Here is a 13,337-nt window from a genome sequence, read left to right as displayed (position 1 = left end):
GATAAATAACCCTAGTGTCATAGTTTTACTTAGGGAAACTTGATTGTAATCACAGCGACAGTTTAAAAAAGTTTCATTTTAACGTTTGGGGGGACAGGGACAGTCATTGGACAAGTTGCAAGAGCCATTTCTCTCTTTCCACCTGTGGGTCCCAGGGATTAAACTCAGGGTATCAGGCCTGTTGGTAAGTGCCTCTACCCTCTGAGCCATTTTGACAACCCAACACATGATTTTTAAGATTTTTTTTCAGCTCTTACCTCTTTATAAATTGAGACAACCCTGAATGGACTCAGCAGGTTGCATTTATGTATTCATTCATTTTTACTTCCAGCTTCAGTTGTTAAAGAGGAGGAGGGAGTGAACTTGGGAGGGGCCTGGGTCAGACAAACAAGGGGTGGGACGGAGGAAAGGGAGTGAGAAATGACCTGATTATATTTTAATTAGGTTTTAAAATAGTAAAAAATTATTCAATTATATGCTATTGTTTCAAAAGTTTAAGTTCATTTTTCCTTTGAATGAACAATATCTCTCTTTCTCTTCTTTAAGAGTAAAAAGAGACTTTAATCAAAGACAAGCAAATCAAGCCTTGGAACAAGCCAAAAACAACCCAGAAGAAGAAGATGGCCAGAACAACAATCTGTGAAGCTTCATCATCTTCGGGGGACAGTTCTCGGCACCTGGCCAGAAACTTCTCATTATTGCATCCAGAAGAGCTAACTGCAGTCCTTACCTCTCCACACCTCATGACTTAGAGAATGTGAATGAATATCCTTCCAAGGTGGCAACACTCTACAGTGAAGGGAGCCCTGGTTCTGAGCTCCTCAGATCTGACTGCACCACATTGAGTCTGTGACCTTAAGCCAGTCATTGAACAGTCATTGAACTTCCTCCTCTGTTTTAGGTCACCGCTTGGAAGGTAGAGAGTTCTGTCAGCCTTTAGTCTGTTAATGCCACAGTTACTGTTCTAAACAACCTTTATTTTCATTTTCAGATGAATATTTCAGTGTAGATTTATTTTTTCATTCTTTTTGATGACATTGTGAAAATGGACACTGTATGCAGTGAGCCTCTTTAGGGCTAGAGAATATCACACAGAGGCCAGAATTCCAAGGCCTGGTTAGACAGGAATAGAATATTCCATCAATAATAAATATGGAGGTCAGATTCAGAGTAGAAACTCTTAGGACCTTGCAGGGGGGACCTTTGTTGACACAGCATCTGTTAGCAAGGACCTATTGTGCACATGGCCTCTCAACTTCTCTTCAGGGATATGGCCTTGCTCAGTTGAACTTGGTACTGATAGAAGGAGTACCAAGCAGAAGTTTAATAAGCACTAAGCAGAAGTTTAGTAAATGCTGCAAGCTGTGATATTTTCAGCATGGCAGTTGTACAATATTTGACTCTATTTGCCAATCTCTGGTATGCCTATCCCTTGAGCACCGATTTTCCTCAGGATTGTCAGAGACCTGCTTCTGGAGAGGGTCAGAAAGTGCTGCCCCAATGATGGCAGGTTTGCTTCTAACAGTTCAGTGACGTCATACCTCACAGGAGAGTCACCTTGCATGTTAAAATTGGAAGCTGGTGAAACTTCCCCTTGAGAAACTCCTAACTCCACATGGCGCAAGGAAAGGAAAACTTAGCCAGTCCGTTGCTTTTCTGTCATGAAACATGTTACTTTTTGTTTTGTTTTGCTTTTGTTTTGTCTGGTCCCTTATTTTTCATATTGGCCAGCTAAAATATGGAACAATTCACACATGGCCACAGACTAGAATTACATTTAAAGCAACAGGATGCTTACAGACCCCAGAGGTCAAGTTCAGGTACACTAACGTCCCCACATTATACTCACTGTGACATGGCCAGCAGGAGTTGCCTAGCTACTTAAAACATTACTGATGTCTCACTCTTTCCCGTCTTCATATTTCAATTGTGTGCAAAGTGCAATTCATGTAAATGTGCGTGTGACTTAACTACACTGTACTGATGCAAATGAAATCTGGAAGGATCTCTTTGGATGTCTTACTGGTGCCATTGGGTAGAATCAAGAAGGATGTGGGCTTTAGAAAGCATTGTTTTCAACTCCTGAAACCGGGGGCCATCTAGTGGTCATCATGATGATAGCAAGCTGGCTCAAAGGACCTGACGTCTTGGGGAAGACAGACAGATGGAAATAGGTGGTAGATACTGCAGCAACAACTAAGTTTGTGCAGAGAAGCAGGAGCTGAACCCAAGACCAGCATTTATAGTTCTCCAGAATTTTCGACATGGCTGCTACAGTGCCTATATACTAAGAGCAACCATATTTTTTAAAGAATCAAAACCTACTTTTTTTTTATCCAACTCTTATCTCTGAAGTTCTCACTTGTTATTTGTGGTAGTCTGCTCATGTTTAGTTACTGTTTAATTCAAAGCACTTGCCCTGACTTTCAGGGCGTTGAATGGGTCAGACATAGCGAAAATGAGGTGACTGGACTCTGTTCCAGACTGTCACCTCAGCGAGGGTCAGGGACCGCACACACACCCCAGCTTCAGCCTTTTATCTGTCTGTATTGAGGACCTGATGTGCGATGGATTCTCTTCCTTCACCTAGCTCCTTCTCCTGGATCTTGCTGGCATCCTCCAAAAGAGCAGCTTTCGGAAATGGTTTCCAAAGGCCAGCAGGGCCAGCAGGTGTGCTCCGGGGTGATGTGGACTGTTTAGCATCTTTAAACACTAAGGTGGGGATAGGAACGCTTGGGATCTCAGAAGTACCAATTCGCTCCGGGGTGATGTGGACTGTTTAGCATCTTTAAACACTAAGGTGGGGATAGGAACGCTTGGGTTCTCAGAAGTACCAATTCCTCGTTTTTATTCTCCTTGAGCATCTTCCTGAGTCCTGCTGGCTTTCGGAACTGGGATGGGCTAGTTCTGGTGCAATGTGAGGTTAGGTGGATTTCCAGTGCCAGTCAGGTAAGTGGCACGCAATGTGTTTCAAGTTAAAGAAGAAATGAAACGTTGGCCTGGGTCTGTCCCTCCGCAGTAGAATGTGTTCCGAGCATGCATGAAGGCCTGGATTAGGACCGTGGCACCAGGAGAAACAGAATCACTGCATCTGGCTGTAAAGAATAACATCCTGATCGCAGCCCACTGCTGAGCATTGTAAAGAAGTGATTTCAAAACAAAACCCAACGTTCCCTAATGCTCCTGGTGATTGCTTCTTGGTTTTGTTCCCTAATTTGAGCTAAATGTTAGTACCTCCCAGATGAAACAACCCTCAGTTGTACTTCTAAGAAGAATTGAATTAGGACTGAGAACATCAGAAACAGTGTGACTATTCCATCGCTTTTTTTGCTACTTCAAGAATCGCTCCTAGGAGTTTCCTCCCGTACCAGACAGAGCCCCTGAAAGGCCTGAGCAGGGTCTGAAAGCTAGGGTGTCCTGCCTGTGACCCCACTCCCTATACGGCAGTGAACTGCTATCTCCAGGAATTCCCAGTGACCCAGAGTGGAGGGGTGGGGCAGCCTTACCCATGGAACAACCCGAGCCATGATCCCCACTCCCTGGATGAATGGAAGGAACCTGCTAAGGACCAGTGACCCCACAGCAGCCCCGGTGTTAGCTGGGATGATCTTTAGGACAGGAATGAATCTCAAACAGCACAGAATATTACTAAATTAATCATGTTAATCTAATTAACTAGTGGAGATCCAGAAACGACTGGATTTCCTCTCACTATGGCTTTCCAAGTGGACATGTGGAAGAGGAACGAGGAAAAGGGGTGCTGTATAAAACTTGATTTCAGGTGGATTAAGAACCTCAATATAAGACCCTGAAACTGTTGTCAGACAATGTAGGGGATGTATTTTTAAGGACAGGCAAGAACTTTCTGAATAGACCTATGGTAACATAGGAATTAAAACCATAATTTGGCAAATAGGACATCATGAAACTAAAATTTCTATCCAGCCAAGGAAATAGTCAAATGGACAAAGAAACAGCTTACAGAATTTACAAATTCTGTAAGCTGTTTCTATTACAAATGTTACCACAAATATTCAAAGCTGTTGGTCTCCTTGTATCTGCTTCTCTCCCCTCAACGTCTCCCTTAATACAGCAGACAGACTGACTGCCAGAGCCTCAACAGAGCATAAACTTGTCATTGCACTCACAACAAAGCCAGATCCATGTGCTGGATGGCAGCTGTGAGCCACAGGTTGAGACCTGTGTTGCTTTTCGAGGTTGCCAGGGATGCTGAGCTTCCATGCTTCAGTCACTCAGTGGACAGGCATGGCAAGCGCTTTGCTGAGCTCCTCCGTGTCCCTGTGTTCCGTCCACACAACATCTGCCTCCTCCTCCTCCTCCTGTCCACCTGTGACTGTTTTTCACTGTGGGCTGTGCGTCTGCCCAATGTTAGACACTGAGACTCTGACTTTCATTTTTCTGTGCTGTTCTGAACTGGTGGCTGATTTAGAAGCCCCCAACTTAAAAAAAACAAAAACAAAGTACGCTTCTGTTGAGCCATAGCCTATGTGATGTAAATGTGCCTGCACAGATTAAAATGTCATCTGTAACAATCTGCCCTCAGCCTTCCTTTGTCAGCTGTGCGTGTGTCTGGCCATCCCGGGTCCACCTTTTCTTATTCTGTGTACACTGGGGAGGATGCGCCTTCAGCAGGGACAGTGTTGGAGAGCTGTATCTGCACATTTTAGCACATTTATGTAGGGGGTGCCACCAGAATCCCGCTTTCTGCCTTTTACTACATCCTCAAGTTTACAAAGAACCTTTATGTGTCTTTTGAGATCTTTTGTGCCCCAAGGGTACAGAAGGTTTCTTTCCTTATGCCATAGCCACAGGTAAATATCCCAAGGGCCATTATCTGAGATGGAAGAACACCAGGCACCATGGGACCTCTCAGCTAACTCACAGGCTCATAGTCAGCAAGCCTGGAGTTCGTGGCCTCTGAGTTCCGCATACCCACTGCCCTGTTTTGTAGGCCATGCTTAGTGTCCTGTATGCTGTTCCCAGTAGCCAGCCGAGCAAAGATCAGCATCCAGCCTGCTAGATTCTGAAGAGTGCCAGCTTTAGTTATGTGATCTCATGTTGCAGGTTGCTCTGGTCCCTTTATTTCCCTAGGTTTTTGTTCCCTGCTTTTGTTGTGTTTGGAGAGCTGGTTCTTGAATGTTTTTTGGAACCAGAATGCCTTTGCTATTCTTAGCCCTGTTCAGTGTTCCTATTCCTGACCTGGTCAAGTGTGACTCAGCTGCTGAACGCTTCCAGACTCCATAGGTATGAAGGTTAGCCAATGTGTCTCTGTCATCAATGTTTTAAAAAGCTGTTTCATCTTTCCCAAAACACTGAGTCCTAACTAAGATCGTTGGAAGTGCCGACGGCTCCTTTTAAAGCCACTCAAGTCTTTACCAGGCTTAGCTGCTCCTTGGTCATGGAAAGGGAGACAGGTTTCACCAGGCTTCACAAACTTATCCTCTTTGGCTGAGAATATGGATGGAATATCTCTCTTCTGGGCTCACTAGGGAGAGAAAACAAAAACCTGGAGATGTCAATGACTAGTTTTGCCTCCACAAGGAATGAGCTTTACTAAGGCAGAAGCACCTCTTCAGGAAAGCTGGACTGAGATGGAAAGCTGCCTGGGTTCACACTTATGGTCAGCAATGCTGTGTCTGACCAGTTCTGTCTGAGCTCTTCAGACAGCCTACAACCCCACTTTGAGTCCCATCCATGTACCAATGGATACCTCACCACTGAATGCCTTACGTGAACAAGAACTTTACCCAAAGATATTTCCCAGCACAGGGAGAGATGTGGTGGAGGCCCAGCCGCCAAAATGATCCAAGAGCCCAGAACTGGACTTTCATTTCTTTGTTATTTGTGGGTTATTTTGGTTGTTTTGTTTGCTTCTATTTTTGCCGTGCTGGGGATCGAATCAACCCTTTACAAGTTCTGTCTTAGAGTCAGGTTGACTTATCCCCCAATGTATGTTTTTTTATGTAATAATGAATGTGACTGTTTATCAGACAACATTAATTATTCCCCAAAGTTTCAATTGCTGTTGTCAGGTCAATGACCAACGGTTCAATCTCAAAGAAAACTGTAGGCAGATTGAACCGTTGGTCATTGACCTGACAACAGGTTTGCTGTTGGTTTATCTACTAACTCTGTCTTACTGTGAGGGTTCTTTCTCTTTGGCTTGTGTAATTTTTTATGTGGTGTATGTGTGTGTATGTGTGCGTGTGTGTTAAACGTGTACACTTTTGTGTGGCTGGGCATCCTGTATAATCCTGGTGACCACAGGACATCAGATGTCCTGCTTTATCACTTCCCCCCAAGGAAACAAGGTCTCTCTCTCCCTGAGCCTGGAGTCAGGAAGCTCAGTTATTCTCTTGTCTCCATCTTACCCACATACTAGGGTTGCAGACATACATGGTGATCATAGCCAGCTTTTGATGTGAATACTGGGATTGGAACTCAAGTCCTTATTCCTTCCACAGCAAGCACTCTCAACCACTGAAACTCCCAGTCTCCCCGAGTTTCAGTATCTTAGGTGAAACGGTATTGCGTGCACAAAAGACTGGAGAGCAGTGTTGGTAATTTTTGTAATTATTTTAATAACCAGGTTTACATTAACAGTCACTTGATGAGCTTTTGTCTCTTTAATCTCAGCTAACTCAATACACAGTTTTTCTTCACGGTTCAAACCAAACAGCTCTTCAGTTTCCGAGCTGCCTCACAGCTAGCACAGGTCACAGGGAGACGCACTGTCTGTCCATAGCCACCAGACACAGAACTGAACACCCACACACCATGTCTCAAAGGGGAATTACGAGGAACGCTGGCTGCCTCGGCCAGCCCGTGACTGCATCGGGGCACAAGCTGGGGCTGTCTAGGGGAGAAGACCTGGGGGCTTGGGGCAGGAAGAAGCACTTGCCTCTTGGTAGGGACTTGGTAGGATGAGCAGAAGGGAGTCCAGAGTTAGGACTCGGGTCTTGGGAGATGAGATAAGATTTCAGAGTATCGTCATGAAGAAATGACCCAAAGAACCACTGGGCTTTGAAGTGGGGGAAAGAGTATTTTGGAGGACCACTATAATTCTATTATTTTCAAAAACTTAGAAGTAAAAGAAATATCTCCACTGTGGGAGCTGATTTAACCGCTCCAGAAAGATGGTCTCAACCACTCATGTCTGTGGCCCTTCAGAATGAATGTCAGTAGGTTGTCATTGGGGCTGAGAAATAACGTAAGGTTTGGAGATTACATGGTTTTCTTCGAGAGGGCTGAGTGGAAAGCCCGAATGACAAAAGCTGCTTGAGAGAAGTTAGAACCCAACATGTCCTCCCACCCTCGGATAGAATGCCAGTGAGCTTAAAGGAAGTCCTCATGCCTTGTCGTTTTCCTTCTGGAACCCCCGTGACTGGTGCTGTCTGATGTATCTAGCAGCAGAACGAATTTAAATATAAAAATTTAACTCAAGGAACAAGCTGCTTAGAAAAATTATCATATTAAGAAAATAGTGGAGGAGGTGTTAAGGGATTCTTGGCTATTTCTATGCTTGGGTGTTACTAATAGTGAATGAAGAAAGGGAGGCATCCCAAGACGGTGCCGGACAACCTTGAGGGCTTCAAGAAACCCTCAAGGGAAACGCTTGAGTGGAACAAAGTTTCAGCACAGCAGCACTTTGTGGCAGTCCCAAGTGCAGTGCTGATGACCCAAAGAAGGTTATTTTTCATGACCAGAGAGGCCCTGGAGGGACCCGTTCGTCTCAGGCATGGGAAACCACCACATAGTTGGGGTGGCCCAGAATTAGTAACATGTCGCTTCCGCCCTCTGGTGGCTACAGATGGAACTACAACCTATACTGCAGCCAAGCCTGGCTATTGAGGTATATATATAGTGTACACGCTGCAGATCCAGAACACTCCCTATAAAAATCTTTCTGAGTTCCTGGAGAAATCCCTAAATCTTTGAATTCAAGACTACATCCCCCTCATTTTCTTCTGCTAAATGTTCTTTTAAATTGAAAGCACCATGAGAGCTCTAAAATAGTAAAATTCCCTGTTAGGAAGCTGAACAAGCCTTTGCCATGATTGGAGCAGAAACTAGCTTGCTCAGGGAAATCCTCTTCCTCTGCTATTTCCAAATTCCTTCTTAGTCAAACCATTCGTGTTTCACTACTTCTGAGTTTTATGACAGTCAGGGTTGGGGGCCCTGTGTGGCACAGTGGCAGGAGGCCTGCCTAGCATGTGGGAGGCCCTGGACTCCATGGTCCAGTCCCACAAAACAAAATGAACAAAAACCCTCCACCTCCAAAAACACAAAAACAAACAAAAAATCACTTGATGGCGGAGATGGAGATTTCTCCTAAGTTCTTAGAAGGCATGTGAGCCCTGCTCTGACCCTCAGGAAAATCCACAGTGTGTTGTTTCTTACCAAGTGGGCCTCCACAGCACCAAAGTCCGAGCCAAAGTTAATAGCATGTTGCCTGCAGGAGAGTCTACTGGCTTCTGTAGACACTGCCTTGCTCAGAGAACCTGGTTCACAATTGGTTTTGGAAATAGTGTGGCAGGGGCATGGACTTCCAACTCTGGCAGATAAAGGAGGTGCAAACGTTGCTGCCTTCTCCTCCTCTGTGCCATGCCAAGAAGGGTACATCACGTCACTTCCTGCATCTCACTCTAGAGATGTTAGTACCAATTAAAAAGTGGCAGCCCAGCCCTGGGACCTGCCAGGAGAAGTAGAAACGCATGGCTTAGAATTGGAAACAGGGTTATACATCATATTCTGCCGCTACTCAAGGCTGGCTTCCCTAAATCTCTGCTTGACTCCCAGAGAAGCTAACATTACTACCAGGGGTCAAGATTAAGAATAACTGAGAAAGTCCGTTTTCCAGAAAGGAAACTCCCGAATGTGTTTGGATCTGAGATGGTCAAGAGAGAGCCACTCCCATCACCCTTGACTCTATCTCTGCCAAGATCCTAACTCAGTAGGCAAGAGCGTGTGTCTCCCCTCAGCCTGCAGACAGGAGCATAAGAGCAGCCTCCCCAGGACCGAGAGGAAAGATATGGAAACGTCACTGCTCTCCCGGACCAGAGCCTGTGCTGCACTCTCTGTGGCAGCCTTTGGTGAGCACCAAGGAAGAAAGGAGACCTCTCCCTGTGTTCTAGAAGCCTGTGTGGTCGTCACAACCAGCAAGAGGATTAGAAAGCAGCATGAGAAGGAGGCCCAGGCGAACACGGGCATCATTAAAAGGTGGAAGAACTGACTGGATTCTAACACTTAAGAAATGATTAAAGAAACAAAATCTACTTGGCAAGGATGTGATGAAGTCCAGAAACCAAAGACCTCCTGCCTTCACTGCAGATCCCGGGGGACTATGGTGCAGCATCCAGCTGCCACGCGTGGCCATTCTCCGTGGAAATGAATGTACATCATCAACACAACACGCAATGCCCTTCTGCTCCCCCAGCCCACCCACCTCCCTCCTACACACCCCACTCCAGCCCCTTTGTGCTCCCACCACCCAATCACCCAAAAAAACCTTCGTGCCTTTTGTTCATACTCTTGACGTCCCCACTTCGACGCCCCAGCTTCATCTGTCCCCTTGTCGTAAGATGCAGCGCTACATACGCTCTCAACACTATAATATGCAGACTCTACCTTAGTGGCCTGTCTGATCGCATGCATGTAAGTGGGGTGGGGGAATCAAAGAAATCAAGGTAATGCATCAACAGAAATCAAAGCAATTCATAAAGCTAGGCAAGCGAGCATAACATTGGGGAACATAAGGCTTGAGGCTTATTGATTATTTAGATCGCAACTGTTTGGATTCACTTTCCTTCTTAAATATCGGTGTACCATTTTGGCTTCAAAAAAAATCTCTTCTTGGTTGTGCCTCCCTCTTTGCGAGGGCTTGCTTAACTCAGGGATGTGATGTTAGAACGGCCTCCAGGGGGCGCCACGATGCGTTTGCTGGCGGAGCGGACACCCTCATCCACTTGGGTGCCTGCAGATGGAGACAAAGTCCCAGGGAGAAACATGGGGAGAGAGGGTGTTGGGGAAAGAGATGGTGAGTAACTTTAATAGCAGTAGATCTTAAGAACTTTCCTGGTGCATAAGAAGCTTAACACCAAGTCATGAACTTCGCCTATTCATACTGTCTTGGTAGGGAAGCACACATTACTCCCTAGAGTTCATCTGGTGCTCTACACATAAACAATATTAGCAAGAGCATGGAGACAGCTGCTTCTGCTGACTGTGGCTGGCCCTGTGTTAAAGCCCACGGACTATTCCACTGCATCCTCACTACTGTGGTTTGGGAGAAACACAATTCACTGTTTCATGATGGAGGGATTCCAGAGCAGAGAGGTCGGTTCAAGGCCACCAAGCTGGAGAGTCAAGGCCCCCTGTTTATGCAGCTAGAAGAGCTCATACAGAAAGGAGTTCCTGAATGTTTATGGACTAGTGTGGCCATAAAGGTGAACACACCTCAAACTGCTTGACAACAGTAGTTACCTTCACTGCTTGGCAGGATTACCCCAAAATGTTGAGCCCTTTTCTCTCCAGCTCTCCCTAAATCTCTCATAACCTTTCCTCCATGGTCTCTACTCCTGTGTCTTCCCTTCCTTTCCCTATACGCTGTGGCCTCCCCTGCAAAAGTGTCTTTTCTGTCTTGTTACATTGCTCCCCTAGCACATTCTTTTGCCATCGCAGAGACGCAAACCTACATTTATCCCCCATACCCCCAATTAAAGACAACTGTGGAGAAATTTATCATTCTCTATAGTAAAGAGTTCTTGGAGAATCAATGAGATGGGTAATACAGGGAACCCGTGATAAATATGCAGTCCCTGGAAGTCAGTGGATGCGATTGCTGGCATCATTTTCACTATGGAGAGGAACTAGGCTCCAAGAAGCTGCTGCTGAGGAACATGAAAACTAGTCTGAGCTTTATGCACACTGAGATTTAAACACACACACACACACACACACACACACACACATACACACCATAGTTCTCATACACTGACAGAGAAGACTGCTCTCAAGTAATGGTGACCACTTCCATTGCCCTGCACTAGCTAGGTCCAATCTCTAAGAAGAATTTGCTAGCTTTTGAACTTGACCTTGAACCTGGCAAGGCCTTGTTTGATTTTCTTACCAAGACCACTTGCTGATTAGAAAAACTTTCCTGCTCCCAACACTAATCAGCTTCCTTCAGAGAACACCAGCACTGGGCCAGGGAATGCACTTCACTTGAGTTTGCAGGCTAGGGGTACTGGACTTTTCTCCTCCTCCTCCTTGCCTCTCTTCATCAGCTCATTCCACTCACCTGACAGGCTAAATCCCGACTGGTGGAGGTTCCTCACTGGCGGGTTTGGCCGAGTGGGAGAGCCCCGAGTAGAGCCAGCTGGGGTGCCCCCCTTGGGAGTGGTGGTCAAGTCAAACACTGGCCCATCATACATGCCCCTTGGGACGGCATGCAGGTCCGCCATCTGCAGTCAGAGAAACATATCACCAGGCATTCTGACATTCAGTGAACCAACAGCATAGAATATGGTCTGGGAGGTGTGAATGTATCAGGGAATAGAGGTTGTAGAGAGAGGAATCCAGGAGAAACCATCAGAAACAGATGTGAAATAAGAGACATCAACACAAGAAATTGAGGGAGGAGATCACGAAGACCTCTGTATTCATGAGATTCCATCTAGAGCAGTGATTCTCAACCTTCCTAAGGCTGCAATCCTTTGACCCAGCTTCTCATGTGGTGGTGACCCCTCCCCCCAAGTCATGAAATTATTTTCACTGCTACTTCATCACTGCAATTATGCTTCTGTCATGAATCGTAATGTAAAAACGTGTTTTCCAATGGCCATAGGCCACCAGAATCATTCAACCGCACCCCCAGGTTGAGAACCACTGGTATTCTAGGATCAAATGCCTCTTAGATGGTGTTGGGCTTGGGGGAGGGAAACAGCTGAGTGTAGAATAAACCTTGATACAGATGGCAATGTTGGCTGCAGAGGAATCCGAAAATATGGCTAGCTGGAAGCAAGAACATGATGGAAGAGAGTTGTGCTATCTGGACTGCTGGAGAAGAGCCAGCAGGAAGGACCGGAGTCTCAGACGAGGTCACATACGCAGCCAGCATGAGGTCCCATGAGAGACCCACCCATGAGTTTTTAGGGCTTTTCACATGTCAGGCTGTGAAGCCCTAAACTGAAGAGTCTGTGGTCTGACCCACTGCCCTTTGGCTGTGAACTTGCCTGGGGACTGTGGAGTCAGCCAGAAGTATCAATCAACTATGTGTTCTGTGTTGGAATTATGCCAAGAGCTGGGGTTCCTAGCTTTGTGAGTCATGCTGTGTTCCCCCAGGGGCATTTATGGTCTATGAGATTAACGTGGTGAGACCACCCACAGCGGAAGCAGAGCCTGCATGCATTGCAAGCGTCATTGCATTGCTGGCCATAGTCTGGCAATGGGACCATGCATTCCTATGAGCCCGACAGTGATGGGCCACGATGAAACCTTCATGGAGTGAGCCCTAGTCCCGTCTTCTGGGCAGTGACCTGGGCACAGTGCAGATGCCCCTCATGGGATGAGAAAAGGGAGACATTCCCCACCCAGGTAATGCTGTGGCTGTGGCCTTTCTGTGGTCCCAGAATCTAAGTCTTAATAATAATAAAAACTCTATACTGGCTGGGTGGTGGCGGCACACACTTTTAATCCCAGCACTTGGGAGGCAGACACAGGTGGATCTCTGTGAGTAAAAGGCCAGCCTGGTCTTTAGAGCGAGTTCAAGGACGACAGGCTCCAAAGCTACAGAGAAACTCTGTCTGGAAAAACAAAAGGAAACAAACAAACAAAAATGTCTATACTGGGCTAGTTTGCCTTTTTTCCTTTTTCTAGTAAGACAAAACTGGAGGAGGGCGCTCACATTTCACACCTTCATCTCAGCCTCAGGGCCTGCACTAACTTTGCTTTGTGGAGCCCTCAAGTTCCAAGAATGCCTGAAAGCTGGAGAAGGAGAAGAGGGGCTCTGAAGGAAAAGCCAGGCCCTATCTCTACAACAACCCAAACACCCCTCTCTCTCTTCTCTGTGTCTGTGTGTATGTGAATGTATACGTGTATGTGTGTAAATGTTTGTGTAAGTATGTGTGTGAGTGTGTGTGTGTGTGTGTGTGTGGAGAGAGAGCAGGAGGAGAGAGGGAGAGAGAGAGGGAAGGAGAGAGAGGGGGAGAGAGAAGGGGGAGGGAAAGAGAGAAAGGGGAGAGAGAGGGGGGAGGGAAGGAGAGAGAGAGAGAGGGAGAGAGAGAGTTGGGGGGGGGAGAGTTGGGGGGGAGGGAGAG

The 13,337-nt window shown here is 46.3% G+C and overlaps 2 protein-coding genes across 4 annotated transcripts in view; one reads left to right on the top strand and one right to left on the bottom strand.

Annotated features, from left to right (window-relative positions):
- The window catches only part of Stk32a (serine/threonine kinase 32A), a 115,665-nt gene extending 111,903 nt beyond the window's left edge, over positions 1-3,762 (top strand). The window contains exons 13-14 of one of the 2 annotated variants that reach the window (XR_012910295.1): positions 547-2,717; positions 2,801-3,762. Coding sequence is in view for 1 of the 2 variants with exons in the window: in XM_075968743.1 (XP_075824858.1) it covers positions 547-643 (97 nt within the window). In the remaining variant the exon portion in view is untranslated. Of the gene's footprint in view, positions 1-546 lie in introns of both variants that reach the window. The other variant, XM_075968743.1, reaches the window with a different exon arrangement.
- A 2,820-nt stretch (positions 3,763-6,582) lies between these two features.
- The window catches only part of Dpysl3 (dihydropyrimidinase like 3), a 113,393-nt gene continuing 106,638 nt past the window's right edge, over positions 6,583-13,337 (bottom strand). For both annotated transcript variants that reach the window (XM_075968741.1, XM_075968742.1), the window contains exons 13-14: positions 11,321-11,483; positions 6,583-9,994 (exon numbers count right to left, since the gene is read on the bottom strand). In XM_075968741.1, the coding sequence (XP_075824856.1) occupies positions 9,906-9,994; positions 11,321-11,483 (252 nt within the window). In that variant the 3' untranslated portion in view covers positions 6,583-9,905. The remainder of the gene's footprint in view (positions 9,995-11,320; positions 11,484-13,337) is intronic.

Source organism: Microtus pennsylvanicus, chromosome 4 (assembly GCF_037038515.1).
Source record: "Microtus pennsylvanicus isolate mMicPen1 chromosome 4, mMicPen1.hap1, whole genome shotgun sequence".
Classification (NCBI taxonomy): domain Eukaryota; kingdom Metazoa; phylum Chordata; class Mammalia; order Rodentia; family Cricetidae; genus Microtus; species Microtus pennsylvanicus.
Note: the sequence above shows the minus strand (reverse complement) of the source record. Positions and strands in the feature narration are given on the sequence as shown.